The sequence below is a fragment of the Equus quagga genome, chromosome 8 (assembly GCF_021613505.1).
Source record: "Equus quagga isolate Etosha38 chromosome 8, UCLA_HA_Equagga_1.0, whole genome shotgun sequence".
Lineage (NCBI taxonomy): Eukaryota > Metazoa > Chordata > Mammalia > Perissodactyla > Equidae > Equus > Equus quagga.
In genome coordinates, this window is record NC_060274.1 from 84,242,869 (window position 1) to 84,261,780 (window position 18,912).

Consider the following 18,912-nt stretch of genomic DNA (forward strand, 5'->3'; position numbering starts at 1 on the left):
TCGTAGGTAAGGCCTTCTGCTGTCAGAGATTCTGATCAGCAGGTGGGAGACTGAGGCCAGTGTGTCCTTCGTCAGACAGAATCCCTTTCCCTTCACTCTAGATCCCCAGTGGTCATGCTGAGGAGATGCTTAGCCTCTGGACTTGACCCTAACCCCTGCGTCTGTTAAGTGCCTGTCAGCTTTTCTCACCCCTAAGATGAAATAATTACCTTATTGATCCAATATATTGAGGAACAAGTGTGAACATGAAATAAAGTCACTCTTCCTATTTCACAGAAATAAAACTCTAAAACCATCCATCATAGCCAAAAGAGCACTGCGTTAGGAGTCAAGAGATCTAGATTCTAGTCTTCTTTCTGCCTCCACTTAGATGTGGGGCCCTGGTCTGGTCACATCCCCTCCTCTGGCCTCCATCTTCTTATCTAGAAAGTCAGGGAGCTGGGTTCAAGGCTCTCTATGGCATCTTTCAAATCTAAAGTTCTGAGAGCAGGTACTTATCAGTTTCATAAAAATTTTTTCTTTGAACTTGGAATCTCTCCCTTCCTGTCTTCCCAGCCTGCATCCATCCTAGAGCTCCTGTTTTGGGTTTATCCATCGGAAGTCCAGTCTCTATTCCTGATGAGGTGGAGGTAACTTCACCCTTCCTTTTCACTGCCCCAATTTCCGCTGTTTCAGTAATTATTTTAACTTCCATGGATATGGATCTGCTTTTTCTTTGTTCCTTTTCATGTTCCTAAGTTACCACCAAAACCTAACAATTAAATCCTGTATATTAAAGGTGTTGTAACTCGGCTGGCCAACATCTCCCTGGTTACAGACACTGTGCCTGGAGGCAGGACAGGGTCCCTTTCCATCCACCCTGCCATTCAGGGTCAGCCGTTAGCCACAGCCTCTTATTGAAGCCCCAAAGGGCTTTTCCATTTTTTTAAGTGACTCTTTATGTGGCTGAGCATGCCGCAAGCTGTAGTTATGCTCTCTATGTGAATCTAGAATGTTCACATGAGTGAACCGAGGAGGGAAGCCGACTGGGGGAGAGCATGCATACAGGGGGAATCTTTCATGATTCATCTCCGCTAGTAATTAGAGGGCACTATTGAATAGTTGTAATTGGATCATGTCAAAAAATTAAGATAGAAGACCATATGTGCTTCGCCCCCCACTTCCACCGCTGGCCGAGTGTCCTCCCCTCGCCCCTCGCCGAGTCCTCAGCCTCTACTTGAATTTTGTTTAGCCACTGCTAGGGCTCAGTGCTCTAGAGTTGTCTTAGAAAGAGTAAGCAGCATTGTGCATGTGTGTATATGTATAGAAAGCTTCACCAAACGTGCTCACCATGTGCTAGAAAGATAGGTTTTCTAGAGTCGCTCTACACAAGGATACAAACTAGGGATCCAATGGGTCTTTTCCCTTGGCTGCAGCTGGAACAGCACTAAAAAGACTTCAACAAGAAGAGTTCCTGAGGATTTTAATCCCAGTAGATGGAGGGGAAGAGAGGAAAAGGAAAGAGGTATGTTTTAACCTTGTCAGCACTTCTTCAGGCATTGGAGCCTACACCTGTATCAAATGTGGAGGTGTGAAAGGATGTTAGACTAAATGGAGCAGCATACCAGGCACAGCGGTCATGAGGGCCCTGGGGCTCTGGGGACTGGTTCTTCCTAGGCCAGCAGATGGGAGATTAGATTTTAGGCCTAAACATTGTCATTGTTCCATAAAAAGAGAATGGAGAGTTAGTTAGCTACCCAGAGAAATCAGTATTATGTATAAATGCAGAACTAACTTGTAGGCAAAGATGCTTAACCAGGGTAAAGATAATAGAAGAAATTCATCTATTTTGTGCTTCATCTTTTGGCCTGAACATACATTTTACCTATGGTTATTCTATTTGATGTTGAAGGGCAGATTTAAATTTCTAAGTTTATCTATGGGGGTTTGAAAACTATTCCATAAAGTGATTAGTATACTATATAGGTATGAAAAGATATCTGAAAAACATTTCTTTATACGTAGGCCCACAATTGGGTTTCTTTAAAAGTAACCGGACGGCATTCAAATGTTAAAAGAAACATATGTGTGGAGCAAAAAAATAAACAAACACACACATAAATGATCAACTTAAGGACATGAGCGTTAACACATGGGAAAGATGGAAGGCCCTTTGTCCAAGGGCTAACTTACTAAAAGCTCGAGCAATACAGATATGATTCTTACATGGGTCCCTGACTCCCCTGAGATCTCATCTTGTCTTTATTTTAGGTTTAGAAATGTTATTTCTTAGTCTATTAAATAATCAGTGAATTTGTTCCACCTTGAAGTTGTCAGTAGAGCCTTGGCACAATGGGGTGAAAATGAACTCAAGATGGGAAGTCATAGAAGGTTCACATTGCCAAAGACCAGAGACCTATAGACTTGGTCTCCTAAGGCAAGAGCAAGAGGTTGCTGGGGGAGATCATCCGAATAAAAATATTTCGTTGGCATTAGTGCTTCTACTTAGCAAGCCAACCCACAAATCCTCGCTGTCTAGGGAAGAAAAATGCAGCTTCTAAATCTACTCACTTTCCTGCGATCCAATAGCTTTGGCGGAAAGGAGAATTGAGCTCAGCACTGTTATGGCTCCAAGGTACACAGACACCAGGTGCCACATTCTTCCTTTTGTGACTCCCACATGTAAAGCCGTTCTTAGCCCAAGCCTCATTGTCTCCCCAGGAGGAATGTAGACAAATCGGAAGCTGTGGCCTGAAAGTGAGACCTTGTTTTCAGGGTGTGTATCTGGGTTCAGAGGAGCCGTGCTTGTCCGGGCTCATCTTTGTGAGGTGGAGCCGGGTTATTGCTTGGGTACATCATAGGATGGGCACGTCTTAGCTCTGCCCTCTATTGTTTTCATCAGTCCAGTCATGATTTATTAAGCACACAGGTAAATGCAGAGCAAATTCAGTTAGTCACAGTCCTGCCCTCAGATGGTTTAAATTCAAGAGAAGGGAAATAAAGATACAGATAGCATTTTTTTTTTTTTAAGTCATGGTAGGTGGGGTGGAGGGAAAAAATGTGTCACTGGGTCCCAAACTGGGGTTTCTGGTCTTTTGGGTTGCTTGCATATCATAATGTACATATATGTTATATAATGTACATATATATGCTACGTGTGTGTGTATGGAGAAAATATCTGGAGAGGTATAATAAAATATTAGTTTTTTCTGCATATTGGGATGATGGATGATTTTGTTCCTTCCCACTAATTTTTTTCTTATAAAACTTCTCTAATAAACACATATATTACAAATATGTTGCTTGTAAAATAAAATAATGCAAATTTAGTCAAAACAATTGTACTGGATATTTTCTGATTGTCCATCCAGGCCCATTCTCCCCCTTTTCCACCCTGCTCGGCACTACGCTTAATGTACATTGCAGTAATGAGCACCTTTAACCTGTGTTTTCCCACTGGGTTTAGGCCAGTGGCCACAGGGGCACCCCAACAGCTTCCAGAGAGGAAGAAAAGGGAGCCTGGGTTTCTGTTTACCCAGCTCCTTCAGTGAGTTGCCTATTTTGACCAAGGGCCACAGCTCCTGCCAGGTGCCCTCTCCACACAGCTCTCTCTCCTCCCCTGGTCTTGCTGATCTCTCTGCTGAGTCCTAGTAACCTCTCCCTTCCCTCACTCCTGTAGGCCTAGGGAGGCTAACAGCTCCCTGCAGAAACTGGCTCCTGGGCACTGCACTATGGCTTGCTGCTTCCCTGCACGCTGCCCACACCTTTGCAAGGGGTCCTTTATTAATCACTGCTCTAATTCCCCAATTTGAGCATGCCCTCTGTTTCCTACTGGGACCCCAAGTGATACAATAGTCAAACTCACTAACTGAAATTGTACATTTATCTACGGTAAGTCTTCCCAGGCTAACTAAAGCATCAATTTCTTTCTGTTTGAGTAGAATTTTATCAACACTGTGGAATAGTAGTGTCTGATGGTACAATAGAGTGAAATGAGATTTTAGAAATTCGGGAATGTGAAGGCTTCAAGAAACAGATAATTGTACAGGAAAATGAATTCATGACTTTTAAAGGAGTATTTTAAAAACATGGCATCCAAGGGAGAAAGATCATAAAAGAGATCCTTGGTGGTAAAAAAAAAAAAAAAAAAAGTAGAGCCATTGGCTTTTCTGTGTATTTTTCTTTTCTTGAATTCATGTTTTAAGAATAGGGATCAGAATTGGTTTGGTGCTTTTGGGCTGGGGTAAGTGAGGGAGGAATGGATGTTATGAATGAGAAAGAATGGATTAAGTAAGGGAAATGTGGAATCAAGGAGGCCGAGTTGTAATTTCAAACAGAGTGGCCGGGCCTCAGACATAGGCCTCGCTGGGAGGTAACATCTGTGCCAACATCTAGAAGAGGTAAGGGAGGGAGCTGTGAGGATAATGGGAAGGAACCTTCCAGCCTGGGGGAGCTGCTGGTGCCGAGGCTCCCATGTGTTAGCAGAACATCAAGGAGGTCAGCAGAGTCTGGAGCAGAGTGAACAAGGTAAGGAGTAGAAGGAAATGAGGTCACAGCAGTAATCGGTGACATCATGTGGATTTGGGGATGTACCTTGTAGGCACTGTACACATGGAAGCCATCTCATTGACCCCTTTTGCACTTTTCTGGACCCTTTAGGATGCAGAGAACTCAAGTTATTACTAAGAGAATTTTTAAAAAATTGTTCTTAATATTCAGACAGGATTTCCAGAAGCTTCTTTGTGGCCAGTTGTGGCCAGTGCCCCTGTGCTACACGACAAGTGCTGTTTGGTTTGTTATGGTCAAGAGAAAAGTGTTATCTCTTTATAATAGGATTTCATCAAATAAGACACGCTAAATCTCTCCTCGATTTCCTCTGTTGCGTTGTGAATCTGGTTTTTGATCTAAGGCTTAACGAACACCAGAAAATATGATTCAGTTTGCTTGGAAGCAATGGTGACTCAAGGGTGCTTGTCCTCCGATAAAACAGCCACTTTCCAGGATAGAAATATGCTGCTTAATTAATATCGATCATTAGAACAGCATAGCAGTAACTTATGTTTGTGAAGAATTAAACAATTTATAAAGCGAGGCCATTCATGGACAGCCACCTAACGGGTTCCACCAGAAGTTAAATGAAGTGCAAGTACTCGCATTCTCTATTGTTTCAGAGGAGGAAGTCTATCTTGTAGCACATTTTCCTTCCCACTGAAGATCACATTTCTATTTTATGTTAAGAGTGTAATGTTGCCAAATATTCAGGAATGCAGATGCCCAACCAATGCTCCAGGCAGGGGAGTTTTCAAGCAAATTCATCTTAGCAGGCCAGCCCTACCCTCCAGCTCTCTTGGACAGGAGAGAAGAGCTGAGGAAGGGGGGCTCAGGGGGAAGGAAAGGCGAAAGGGAGTCTGTTCCCAGATCTGTAGTGTATCATTAGCAGCTTTCAAGAGAGTGCTCCATTTATGTTTCTGGTCGTTAAATGTTTGGTTCTTTTTGAAATGCTGAAGAAATAAATCCTCAGCATCCCTGTTTTATATGTGTTCTTATTTTTAGTAATTTTACATTTTCTGGTAAGGAAGGGAGAGAATTCGTTTAGTAATCCTCAAATGGGCCATTTGCCTCTTGCGCAGCTATCCCAGGTTCTCAGTGTGACTTGGGAGCATTTCCCTGTATGTTCAGCACCGCTTTCATGATGTTAAAGCCTGTTTTCTTCCTCTTGCCACACAGAATTGCGAGCCTGGTAACGCCATTGGTGCCATCTACCTACCCTCCCATACCTGCCCCAGGCCCGCAGTTCCTTACTTGTTTCCAAGCACTTCGCTTTGGCTTCTCCTGTCTGTTTTCCATTCGCTTAGGAAAGCCCATCTTGCCGCACTTCAACCAGTGTCTCTGGTTTGAGTTGACCAAACACACGGCAGTTAGAGGAGACTGTTGAGCTGTCTTCTGGCCTCTGTGTGTTGACATGACTTATGAGGACTCTAATCAGGAAATGTTATCTCTTTATGTCTCAGGCTTAAGATGACCATGTGTCCAACTTAGGCAAGAGGAAATTGTAAATTGCTTGCTCTTTATTCCCATATCATCACCTCAGAAGTCATAATTCATTTATCCGTTCAATCGTCAGTCGTCTGGTTCTGTGCCAGGCACTAAGCTAGGCACTAGCAATAGAAGGGAAAACAAGATAGGCACTGTCCCTTCCTCCCAGACATTTATAATATGGTGAGCTGGAAATAATAATGCCAATAGTGGCACGTTGTGACACGTGCTATAAAGGAAAGATTGAGGTAGAACATAATGGGGGGATAGCTTCAGTTAGGGAGGTGACCTTGAGGAGGTGATATTTAAGATGAATCTGAAATGGAGAGAGGAAGGCAGTCTTTCCAAGAATGAGAGGATGTCAAAGGAGAGGACAGCAGGAGTGGTAGGGTTATATGGATGTTATTAAAGTTCTTTTCAAGCCATTACTGTAGCTTAACTTTATAAGTCAATGGAAGCGAGGGTGTGCTATCCTTATTTTGTACTTGAAAGGACGCCAACCATCAATCAACAAATTTATTTCCTAGAGAATAGGATTTAGCTAGGCAGAGAGGAAGAGGGGAAATTCCAGGCCTGGGGAATGTACCTGTAATGGTGCGAAGGTGAGAATTTGAACTCACAAGCTGTGTCTGGAGTAGAGAAGTGTGGCTGGCATGGAGGGTTGGCACAAGTGTCAGAGGTAGGAGATGGCACTGGATCCATAGGGCCTTGAAAGTTAGGCTAAGAGTGGACTTTAGTATTGTAAGCAGTGGGGAGCTCTGGGAGGTTTAGAGTTGAGGAGTGGTGTTAGGAAACTGCTGATTTACACCAATTAATTGGACACTGGGGTCTGGAATGATCTGGGAGGGTTTGGAGGCTGGGAGAAGAGTAAGAAGCTATTGTGTGATGAGGATAGAAAGGGATAAAGCTCTGGAGCTTGTGGGCTAGCAAAGAAAAGACAGATATGGGAATCCTTATGAAGGGAGAATCAGCAGATGGAAGAAGTTAAGCAGGGTCATGTGCTTACTGGTGGAGCTCAGATGAAAACACAGACCTGTTGACTAACCCTTTGCTCTTCAGACCATAGTCTAATCAGCTCTAGATGATGTGTCTTTGTGTGTGTGTGTAAAGATATTTTTCAGGTTCATCTTTTTGATTTTCTTCTTTCTCTGAATTTCCATATTCCCTCTAAACTGCACGTCTTCTAGGAGGGTGCTTACTTTTCCTTTTTTCTCTTTCCACAGCACTAGTTACACTTATGATATATTCACTCAGCAAACATCTATGTGAAGGCATTGTATTAGGCCCTGAGGACAATAATGTGAAATTAGACCCTGTCCCTGTTGTTAAAGTATTCATAGCTAGAAGGGGAAAACTGGCCTTAAATGTATAAGTAAATATACCAATGTATGATAAGAATATTGAAAGAAGTGTGTATGGAATAAGACAGAGGACAAAGGAGTGGTTGGTTAATTGATTATAATATGGTGAATTAGAAATAATGATAACAATTGCACAATGTGACACGTGCTGTAAAGGAAAGGATTGGGGTGCTGAGGTAGAAAATAACAAGGGGGATAGTTTTAGCTGGAGAGGTAGTGTTAGCATTGGTAGTAATCATGATAATTGTAATAATGCCTATTAACATTTATTGGACATTTAACGTGTCCAACATTGCACTAAGCTCTGAATTTGTATTACCTAACTTAATCTTTATAAAAACCTTACAAGATAGGGTTGTTCCTAATTAACAAATGAGAAAAACAAAGCAAACAGAAGCTATAGTCTTGCTCAATATCACAGATTATTCATTTATTGACTGAATAATTGAATTTATTGCTCTTTTCTAAAGTGCACGTCATGGAGCAGACACTGGCTGTTCTCAGATGAACACGGCGTAGTCCCTGCTCCAAGCTAGCTGGAGGAAGCATTCGTAGAAATAAGTCAGGCTCTCTAATGGAGGTGTGGCCCAGGCACCGGGAACACAGAGCAGGGAGCAACTACTGGGGCCAGATGGAGCGGGGAAGGCTTCACAGTGGTGGGGCCATGGAGCTGGATCTTGATGAATAAATTGACTGCAAAAAGGAAGTATTTTGTGCAAAGGTGAAAAAGAGACATGAAATCGTGTGAAATAGTCAAGAAGCATCAAGGTCTGTGTGCTTGAGCAGTAGGGCAGGGTATAGGGAAGATGGGTTGTCAGGAAGTGATGTGGGAAAGATTGATTGGGACCAGATTGTAAAAGGCTGAAGTCAACGTAAAGACATATTAGGGGGTAATAGGTGGCCAGCAGAAATGTTTAACTAGGCTGGTGGCATGGTGAAATGTATAGCTTTCTGGAAAAAGATCCTTGAGAAATGAGGAAGCTTACCAGGGAACAGTGAGTACAATATCATTTTCAGTGGCATTAGACTAGTTTCTAACTTCCAGGATATTTGTAGATACATCAACCACAGAAATTTGCTCAACTGTAATTCTAGTGCCCTGAATTGTAATAAAATGTGATAAAATTGTAATAAAATGGTGAAGTAGCACCATTTTATTCCTTTTAACCCATGTGATTATATTTAGCAGAAGCAACCAGGATAGTAAAGCGGGAGATGAGAGGAGAGACACGGACGGCCCAAGGCACTGAGAATCTGAACAGGAAGGAGGTGGATCTTTGAGAGACACCTGGAAACTGTTTCCCACAGTTGAGGGTGGCACCTGAGAAGGCATTTATTGTCTTGAGCATTTTATTACAGTGTTAAATGAATAGCTATAAAATGCTTACAGGGATGGTTCCGGGCTCCGTTGCCTCAAACCCAGTATTAGAAAGGATGATGCAGGTCTGGGATTGGAGGAGAGCATAGACCAGTCAGATAGATCTTGCTGCTCCGTGTCTTGCACAAGTCTAGAGCCCCACTCATGGGGTTGCCTGCCTTCGGGAAACAGGTGAGTGGGCTAAGGCCACTGAGGGTCACATCAGTGTGTGAACTGTGCTTCCACCCATTGCAAAGGAAGTTGCCTTGGAAGTTGAACTTGATCCAAACATCAGAGAAATGATCTCTTTCTCCGGCTTTCCCCGAGCTCTTGGAACTCTTGAGGAAGGTGAACTAATGTCAAAGAGTGAGAGAGCAAGGGTTGTTTGTTTGTTTGTTTTGGTAGTTTGATAAAAGCATTGTTCAACACTTTTCGAACTGCAGCTTTCCCTCCCTAATCCTAATCTGCCCTGTTCGTTGTAAACCAGCCTAGAAATGCCTGTGCAGGAACAGGACCTTAGGACAACGGTGACCAATCAGTCACTTTGGAATGAGTTAATGGTGGATTCCCAGGCTTTTCTAGGTGTGAAGACGGGGGTGATGACATTGATCCAAATTAGTGGTATGACAGATATACCGTAATTCTCAGGATCACATACCAGCATCGGTTCATAATTTCCTTTAATGTCCAAGGAAAGGATATCAGGTACACTTTATTTTTTTTTGCCATGTCATTTTCCACTAGAAAATATTTTTACAGCGAGACTATGGAGGTGGTGTGGCTTAATAGTAAGAACCTGGACTCTGAAACCAAACTGCCTAGATCTGAGCTCCTCTACTGATTGGTTGTGTGACTCTGAGCAAGTCACTTAACCTCTGCTTGCCTCAGTTTCCTCATCTGTAAAATGAGGATAATAGTCATATCTACCTCCTAGACTGATGATAAGGATTAAGTGAGTTTTCTGGGATATGGTAATTCTGTATAAGTGTTGGCTATTATTAATAATATTGCTATTAATATCAGTCATGGGGAGTAGCCAGCCAGAATGAACAATTGCTCTCTGAGCTTCATGTTTTGAACCTCACTAAAAGGAAGGAATTAGATACTTGCTGTCAGGCACTATGCTAGAACATTTGTTATCTTGTTTCATTAGACGATTATCTCCATTTAAAGATGAGGAAGGTATGGCTCAGAGGACTGAAATAACATGCCACAGGTGATATAGAGTTGATGGGAACTTAAGCCCAATTCCAGTGCCCGTGTTTTCTTTCTGTACCCCGAATCCTCTTGGAATTCACAGAGATAAGTAGCAAATTCTGAAAAAGCAGAATTTAAATGTGCATGTCAAGGCTAGAGTTTTCATAGTGCCCTGAGCTCTCCTCTCCTTTCCCCTCCTGCAGAGATTGCCTGAGATGGTTATTTATCTTACGTTGTCCATCTTGCTCTGTGTGACTATGCTACAGAGAATGCTCTGGAGAGAGAGGCAGCCTGCATGTTGAAAATATACTGGCTTGGGAGTTAAGAGGTCTCTTCTAGTCCAGTCTCTCGACCCCTCCTTGTAGCCAAGTAACCTGGGCTCCCCCAACCCCAACATGTCGTCTCTAATACCTCACTGTCCCCTCTGTCATGGAGCAGCCCACCTTCTCAGTAGGATTCAAGATACCTATACTGGTATTCCAGTTCCCAAGAGCACCAGAAAGGAGTCAAGACCCTCTAGAATCCCTCCCACAGCTTCAGAGAGCCTAGTATCTCCCAGAAGGTTAGAACCTTTGTTATTCTGTGAATGTCTCAGACATCTTTTAGATGCAGTTCATGGATGTTTACATCTGGGAAGTTCTGAAAGTCTTCATAACTGCCCGGGCATCATTAAGATGCAGACAATTTCAAGATTGCACAACTCGACTTGTAAACGCGTGTCGGGATGACCCTGGCTCTTCATAGAGAAACCCATAAAGTCTCCACACCTCGGCAGTTGGACGGACTATAGATTTGAAGATAACATTTTGGGACCTTATGGGAGTCATCATCATCATTTTGCCTGTATGCTCTAACCTTCACTTTCATTTGTGGTTCACTTCCCTTCATCCTTCATTACCACACCCTGAAATTATAGTTATTTGTAAGAACACGGACGTATATTCATATACATGGGGTTGTTTTTTTGCATATTGTATTCCAAGCCCATGCATGCAGAAAGACAATTACCACTCTACCTCAAGCTCACTGAGTATGCAATCAAGACTCATTATTCCGCTGGTTCTCATCCCATTCACACCCTTTATGTCTCAGAACAACAGTGAATGGAGAGCAAGGTATGTTGCAGGACACGAAGGGAGGAAGAAGTCAAAGGGTATGTGGAGAAATCTGAACCAAAGAGGAAAAAATTTAGGTGAAGATCATTTGTCTGTGGAGCTTTCACCTTTGATGTTTGGGAAATTTTACTTTTTGTTAGATCCGTTTCTTAAATCATGATCCCTTGGGTCTGGCAGAAAGCTATAATTTTCGGAAGACTCATTTCTGCAAAAGCTTATGGTTATGGAGAAAAATCAATGTTTGTAGGCCCATGAATTAGAGTCTAAAAAGGCTGTTTGGATATTTAGTGTCTCATAAAATGTAACACAGAAAGAGACTTGTGAAGTATCAGAGCTGGAAAAGCTCGTGGAGACCATGTGGTCCAACCCCCTCCTTTTAGTGATGAGGCCAGAGGACTGAAGGAAATTGAATGATTTATCCAGGTTACATGGCTACAAGGAAGGGTAAAGAGACTGGACTAGAAGAGACCTCCTAACTCCCAAGCCAGTATATTTTCAACATTATTCCATATTACTAATCATTTGAAAGCATTTGAGCCAAAATAGGATCCATGTATCATAAATGAGAGAATCTCAGCAATAGAAGAGCCCTTGGGAGGTCATCTAGTACCATCTCCCTCCTGATGCAAGAATTCTTTTGGTGACAACCTTGACAAATGGCCAGTGGTGCCTACTGGCTTAACTCCAATGCCAGGAAGCTCAGTATTTTACAAGGCAACTTGTTTTGTCTTTGGATATCTCTACGTATTGGCAAATTTATCCTGACAAAAGATCAAATTTAAAGCGTTGGTCCTGAAGGAATGAAACTGGCCAGAGGTGAATGGCATGGTATTAGTGATGGTGAGAAGTTTTACTCTTTTTCTTATCTTAAAATGAGAGTAATACTGCCTACCTGGTAGGGTCATGGTGAAGATTAGAGGTACAGTTTATAAAGCATCTACCATAGTGGCTGCTTCAAAATAGGTACTCAAATTGTCGTTATTATTGGCTTTTATCATCATGATCCCATTTTTTGAAATTATGCCCTCTGGAGCAACATAGACTGTGTCTAATTCCACAAATATTTGAAGGCAGTTAGCTCGACCCTCTAAGTCTTCTCTCCTTTAGACTAAATATTCCCTGATTCCTCTAAGGTTCTTCCTGTGATGCATTTTGGATGCCTTCATTGCTTTCATTCCCTCCTATTTGTCAATTTGCCTCTTAAAATGTGGTGGCCAAATGTGGTCAGTCCCACGTGCTCTATAGTGGAATAATTGCTTCCCTTGTTTTGGACATTGCACTTCTCCTACAACAACCTAGATTTATGTTAGCATTTTTGGAGGCCAGATCACAGAGTTGGCTCAAGTAAAATCTGATTCGACAATCCAGAACATTAGCTATGCCTCCCAACATTGTGTCAACCACAGATTTGACAAGCATGGTTTTTACATCTTCGTCCAAGCTGTTGATAAAAATGTTGAACAAGAAAAGGCCAAAGGCTGGGCCTCAAGGAACACCTCCGATCCTTCTCTGCATATTGACATCCATCCACTGGTTTGGTGACAATGTTTCACCGGCTCCAAAGCTACGCAACTATAGAAGCAAAAATAACTCAGCAAGATATAGTCACTCTTTGTGTTTTTGAAATTGGATATTTAATTTATCCAGAGGTAAAATGCCATTCTTTTATCAATGAAGACAGGTTTTGAACCCATAATTGGGAAAATGTGAACTCAGAAAATAATTCCATGTTTGAGTTGCTATGTAATGCTTTAAGAAAAAAAAAATCATCTTCTCTTAATGTGAAAAGATACTGCTTGCCTAATTGTTTATTTTTCCAAAATGTTTTGAAATTACTCTCTGGGTCTGGGGGAAGGAAGCTGGAGAATTTGCAGATTTCATGTATGGGAAAGAAAGGAAGTTATTGAAGAATTAGAATCGAACTTTTAGGAGCCTTTTTCATCTCTGGTGGAGATCACAGAGACAAAGAGATGTCTTAAAAATGTTGGTAGGGGAGAGTGCGAGGTATATTCCTAGATAGTCTTTTTTTATCCTTTTTAATGATTCTCAAAGATCCTTAAACTTTTGAGAGGAGAGGGACCCCTTTCTCTCATTTCACGTGCTTTACCCTGAAGAAATCAAACTAATTACATTGTACTGCAGCACAAGTCAGTTTTTCTTGGTTTTCACGGTGGAGATAAAGAATGGTTGTCACCATGATTTGAACCAAAGTGCTCAAAGACTTGAAGCTCGCCTCTTGGTAATTCCTCCAAGGGCTCACTGAATATTTTCTCAAAGGCTTTACTTTCCAATCTACATACAATGTTTGTGGTTTTCCTCTTAAGTCTGATTCTTTATATTTCCCCAGCCCATAATCAAACAAGCACTTTAACATCTAAAACTCTATTATTGTGAGCACACTTTGAGATTTCAAGGTAAACAGACGAGAAGTGAGCACTCTCAAAAATTGCCCAGGGAATAAAGGATAAGACTTCATCATACTGAATATTCTAGGAATGTGATTTTATAGTTTATATGTTTACTCAATATTTATTGAGCACCTACCACATGCCAGGCACTGACCTATACAGTGGAGACACAATGGGGATTAAAGTCAGATTTAGTCCCTTCTCTCATTGCACTTATATTCTAGAGGAAGAAACAGATATTAATCAAATAATCAAAACTAATTGTAAACTTGTGAAAAGTACTATGAAGGAGAGGGAGATGGTGCCCATCGTTGGGTAGATCAGGGAAGGTTTCCTCACAAGATGATTAATCTGAGATTTGAAAGTGGAGTCAGAGGAAGAGCGCAGGTAGCAGAAAACAGCACGTTCCAAGATCTGTGCTGAAATGAAGCATGGTCACTAGGAGGGCAGGAAAATTCCAGTAAGATAGGATGTATCACAGAGAACAAGAGTGAAGGCAGTGTGAGATGAGCTGGGGAGGTAGAAGGGTCCCCTTGGAGGTCACACAAAGGGTGTTGCTAGTGTCTTCTGAACCATGGGAAGCCATCTGAGAAGTTTGCAGGGGGAAGTGTAAGGTGAGTTGTGTGTGATGTGATCAGTTTTGGCTTTTGAAAAGATGACTGTGGCTGTGGTATGGAAAAGAGGAGGAAGGAAAGCCAGAGTAAGTGACAGAAGAGTTAGGAGACCACTATCTAGTCCAGGAGAGGAGATGATGGTGATTGGGTGTAAGTTGGTGGAAGGAGAGATGGAAAGATAGAAAGAGATGAAGGATGCTTAGGTTGAATTTGTAGTATTGGGGGACTGCATGGGGGGGTGTTGGAAAAGAGGTGCCAAAGGTAACTCAAGGACGGTTCATACACTTTATATTCTTATTGGTAAATTTAAAGATTATTTAAAAAAATAATTATACGGCTCTATTGATAAACTTTGGTAGAACAACACAATAGAAATAATTGTAAAAGGAGAGTCATAAATCCTTCTGCGCCTCAGACGTATTATTGACAAAGTAGATGACTGTGAGTAAGCAAATAAAAAATTTTGACTATCTTTGAAGAGCCAAACAATGGAAAAAACACTGCTTATAATTGTTTACTTCATCACACCTCATTAAAACCTGGGGAAATAAGTTTTCTAAGGTTCACTTTCAAAAGAAATAACACAATTATATTTATTTTCATTATTATTTTTAGTTCAATTCTCTACGTCTCTAGATCCCATAATAAGAACTCAAGCATCTCCCTGCACTGCCACCCGAACACAAATCACCACTTCCTTTCATCTTACTTTAACCAACCACAATATTTTTCTGTGTCAGAAAAACCTTCCAGTATATAAGAGGAACTTTTGGCTCTTGTGTGTATGTATAAACCTGTTCATACCTTTGGGATCCCAGGACAACACAGTCGGCTCACAGTCTAAGCCAGGTGCCCAGTTTCCATCTGGACCTCTGACAAACTGTGTGGTCAGGATTTAGAAATCAGAAACCTGGGAAAGGTGCAATGTGATGGACACAACCACCCCAAATACCATATATGTTATCACCATCATTTAACACGTAGTGCAGGAAATCCTGTTCTTTGCAGAAGAACTTCAAAGAACCACTTCTAGTTCTCCAGGGTAACATTTATTTTTCTCTGTACTAACCCCAAAGAGCAGACAGATATATATTTTTCCTCTAGTAAATTGCTGGTGACACTCCATTTCTTTCCTGTCATCCTCAACCCATTGTCCAACTGACCTCTCGAATTCCCCTCCCCTCCTGGGCTGAATCGCCTTACCTAGCTGTTTACAGAAGCCCGCTTACTTACTTTGCTTCGAGCTGCACGTTCTTGTTCTTTGCTAGGTTCTAAATTTCTCACATTTCAGCGCCACCGCGATTACCGGCCCTCTTCTCTCTCAGAGTGAATCCTCTCTGTGGTCCCAGTGACTTTCTTTTCTCGGAAGAGCTTTCTTTTAAGCCAGCCTTGTCTTGTGTATTTTACCTTACTTTTGAATTTTAAACAAAGAAGCTTTCATTCAAGTCACCGGAAATAAATACAGGATATTCGGTCCCTTAAGTGACTCAGTTGTCTCATTTGTCCCTTCGCTAGTTTATTCATGCAGTGAACGTGCACTGAATGCCCACTCCGCGCCAAGCATCATGGGATAGAGTTGTGAACGCTCATTCTAGAGGAAAAGGCAGTGAAGAAGGAAACAGACAAGCAGTTATCATTCTGTGTTCCATTATTCTATTAAATTGTTCGATAATGATTTTATGGAAATATAGCGAAAAGTTGCAACTCTTGCTCTTGTCATTGGATCTCCAAAACCCTGCTGTATGTTCCAATCATCCATCCTCATTACCAATTTATGGAGAATTATGATTTGGAAAAGTAGTAGTTTTCCGGAAAAAAAAAAATAGGTGGTTACCTACTCTTATAGGACTGAAAAAGAAAAAAATAACCCAGTGTGCTTGACATTCTAAGCAGGAGGCCAAACAGCTCTTCGCTAAATCACAGTATTATGCACTTACCACAGAAATCATTTTCAGTGCAGAATATATCACACCCAGTCAGAGAAGATATGTGCTAAATGTCCCTGATGTAAACCTCACATCAGGATGGCGGCAGAGTGATTAGGGAACTTCAAGGTATTTTCTTATGTGCTTTATTCTTAGGGTGAATAGTTATTTTTCATCTCCTTGTAGCTGTAAGTTATGACAAGATGAATGGACCCATGGCTTGCCAGAAGCCATGACTCTGTATTTAGTGGACGTGACCAGATTCCTAATTTTGGCCTTTGAGAGCTTGAGAGTAGACTCAAACATTGACTTCTTCTGACCTTTCCCCTCTGTCTTCTTTGGGCAGAATATCTCGATGCATAACACAGTTGGTGGGGCCATGGCGGGGCCCGGAGCTCACCAGCTTGGCAGCACCCGGATGCCCAACCATGACACCAGCGTTGTGATTCAGCAAGCCATGCCGTCGCCCCAGTCCAGCTCTGTCATCACACAGGCACCTTCTACCAACCGCCAGATTGGGTAAGGAGACTTCCTCGGCTGTCTCTGAGTCCTGGCTGGAGCTCAGGGAATATCCTGGACTTTCTCCTTGTTTCTGGTGCTCAGATTGGATGAGTCAGAAGTAGGTTCTCCTGGCTGGGTGATATTGCCTAGTACTCAGAGTGATGCTATTGATGGGAGAAGGGAGGGAGAGTCTCCGCTTGGTGGAAGCTGTTTGATCCTGGACTTTGGGGGGAAAAGCAAGTCATTCTGTGTCATCATTTCTCTAAAGAAGACTTGTGAACTTTAAGATGACTGTGGGAAGCAGCAGGGGTGATTCGGAGACCAGAGCATAGTTCTCAGGAAAAATGCTTGAGAAGGGAGGAAGGAAGTTTCACCAGCCCAGGCTCCTCCCCAACAGAGCATGTCCTTCCCTTTCCAGGACCTACTGGGCCCATCACCTGTGTCTTCTGTGTGTTTGCACAGTCCTCTTTCCCTCTGATTATTCTTCCTTGCTTCATTTTTTTTCCCCTGCTTTTTCTTCCCAAATCCCCCCAGTACATAGTTGTATATATTTTAGTTGTGGGTCCTTCTAGTTGTGGCATGTGGGACGCCACCTCAACATGGCCTGATGAGCAGTGGCGTATCCGCGCCCAGGATCCAAACTGGCAAAACCCTGGGCTGCTGAAGTGGAGCCACGAACTCAACCACTCGGCCCACAGAGCCGGCCCCTCCTTGCTTCTTTTCCTTGTTAATACTTCCTTATCAGCTCTCCCCTCCCTCTGCACTGGTCCATACTTGTTCCTGGAGTAGACTAAACAAAAAGAGGAGGCCCTTTCCCTCTCATTTACATAAAAAAGGCAATACTGAGGCAGTGAGAAAAATTGGTAGGAAGGTCTGTTATAATCCCAGACACTCTGTATTATGGGATGGATAGGGCTCTCACTTCTGAGTGTCATGTGATAGCTCTTGCTTCTTACTCCTCAGAGTGTGGTCTGAGGACCAGCAGCACGGGTGTTACCAAGAGCTTCTTAGAAATGCAGAATCTTTGGCCTAGCTCCCTTATCTCCAGGATGAGGATGTTGTCTCTTCTTTCCACTCTCACAAGAGGAGAGTGAAGAGGAGATAAAAGATTTAGGAGCACTCAGGTTCTTAGGAAGAAAAGGTAGTAACGTAAGCCAAAGAGCTCTGATAAATTTATATTGCTGGATGCTGAGAACTGCTTGCTCTATGTTCCCAGAATTCTCTGTGTAAAATAGGAAAGGGAGCTTGCTGTGTTTGGTAGATGCATCAGAACTTAATTTGAATATTTAGTTGAATATTAGGTGTGGTGATTTTTTTTTAAAAAACTAGAAGCTGTCCCACAATTTGTCAGTGTGCTTTCCCCTCTTATTTTTAATGCATATAGGAATTCCAGACCAAAAGTGAACCCTGAGAACAACACTGGCTTATTCCTCCTTAGAATGCTCTAGAAGGGGTGCCTTGTCTCTCACTTTTCTTAGCTTATTGGATGGGTTGTGACATGTGAAGACCCACCTTACAAATGAGACTTGCGGGCAATGACTATTTGTGAGTTGGCCTTGGGTACATTTGGTTTCCCATTCAAAAAACAGCAAATTAATCTGGCCATTTGAATGTTTGGCTTTGTTGGAAGAAGCCAATGCTAAATTAACAAGTGTCTCTGTTAAAGATTTCTTTTCTTCTCAAATGACTATGGGAGTAAATGTTGCTGCCATCTAAAGCAAGAACCTATAATATACTAAGAGGGTGGAGTGGGTTCATTAAAGACAGCATCTAAATCTCAAAGAATGCCTTCACTCTAGTGGCTTGGCTTTGGGCAGACAATTCACAGTTAGGCCAGCTAATTATAATTATTTTATTTTTCTTTCAAGGGGAAAAAACATAAAATGTGCTAGAGTTTACTAGCAGTTTTACAACATTCCTTTACCCCCTGGAGGTCTCCTCCCCCGAGCCCCCCCCCCCACCACCACCTTGGAGGCCGTTAGTATATGGCAATTGTTAGTACAATGCTGGTTTTTGTGAAACAATCTTTTAAGGGTTAGCACTAAATTGTAAGATGGATGTTGACTCTGTCAATAATTTACCCAGCTGGTCCAGGGCTGTACAGTTGGGTGACATTTCTAGGCTGTGTCACTGTGCCTGCTTGGGTGGGGGTGTTTCTCTGGTACTTGTGACCTCCCAACCCACTTCATCTTCCCATTTATTCCCAATCCTGGGGTGTTGTATGTCTTTGCTGGTGTGTTGTAGGAGATAATTGTCACTTTTAGGACTCTGTCTCATTGCCAAGTTTGAGGGAGCCTGTTTCTTTTGTTCAGATCCTTCCCTGTCAGGCTTACCATGTTGATTCCAAGCACACATCCTGTCATTTCCATTTTCTCCATGTGACCCATCCAAAACCTTGCCCGGATGATCATGGGGGCTC

At 42.3% G+C, this 18,912-nt stretch overlaps 1 protein-coding gene across 8 annotated transcripts in view; it reads left to right on the top strand.

The window, feature by feature from the left end:
• CREB5 (cAMP responsive element binding protein 5) overlaps positions 1–18,912 on the top strand; it is a 399,941-nt gene that overhangs the window by 134,254 nt on the left and 246,775 nt on the right. For all 8 annotated transcript variants that reach the window (XM_046669245.1, XM_046669242.1, XM_046669243.1 and 5 more), the window contains one exon: positions 16,339–16,511. In XM_046669245.1, the coding sequence (XP_046525201.1) occupies positions 16,339–16,511 (173 nt within the window). The remainder of the gene's footprint in view (positions 1–16,338; positions 16,512–18,912) is intronic.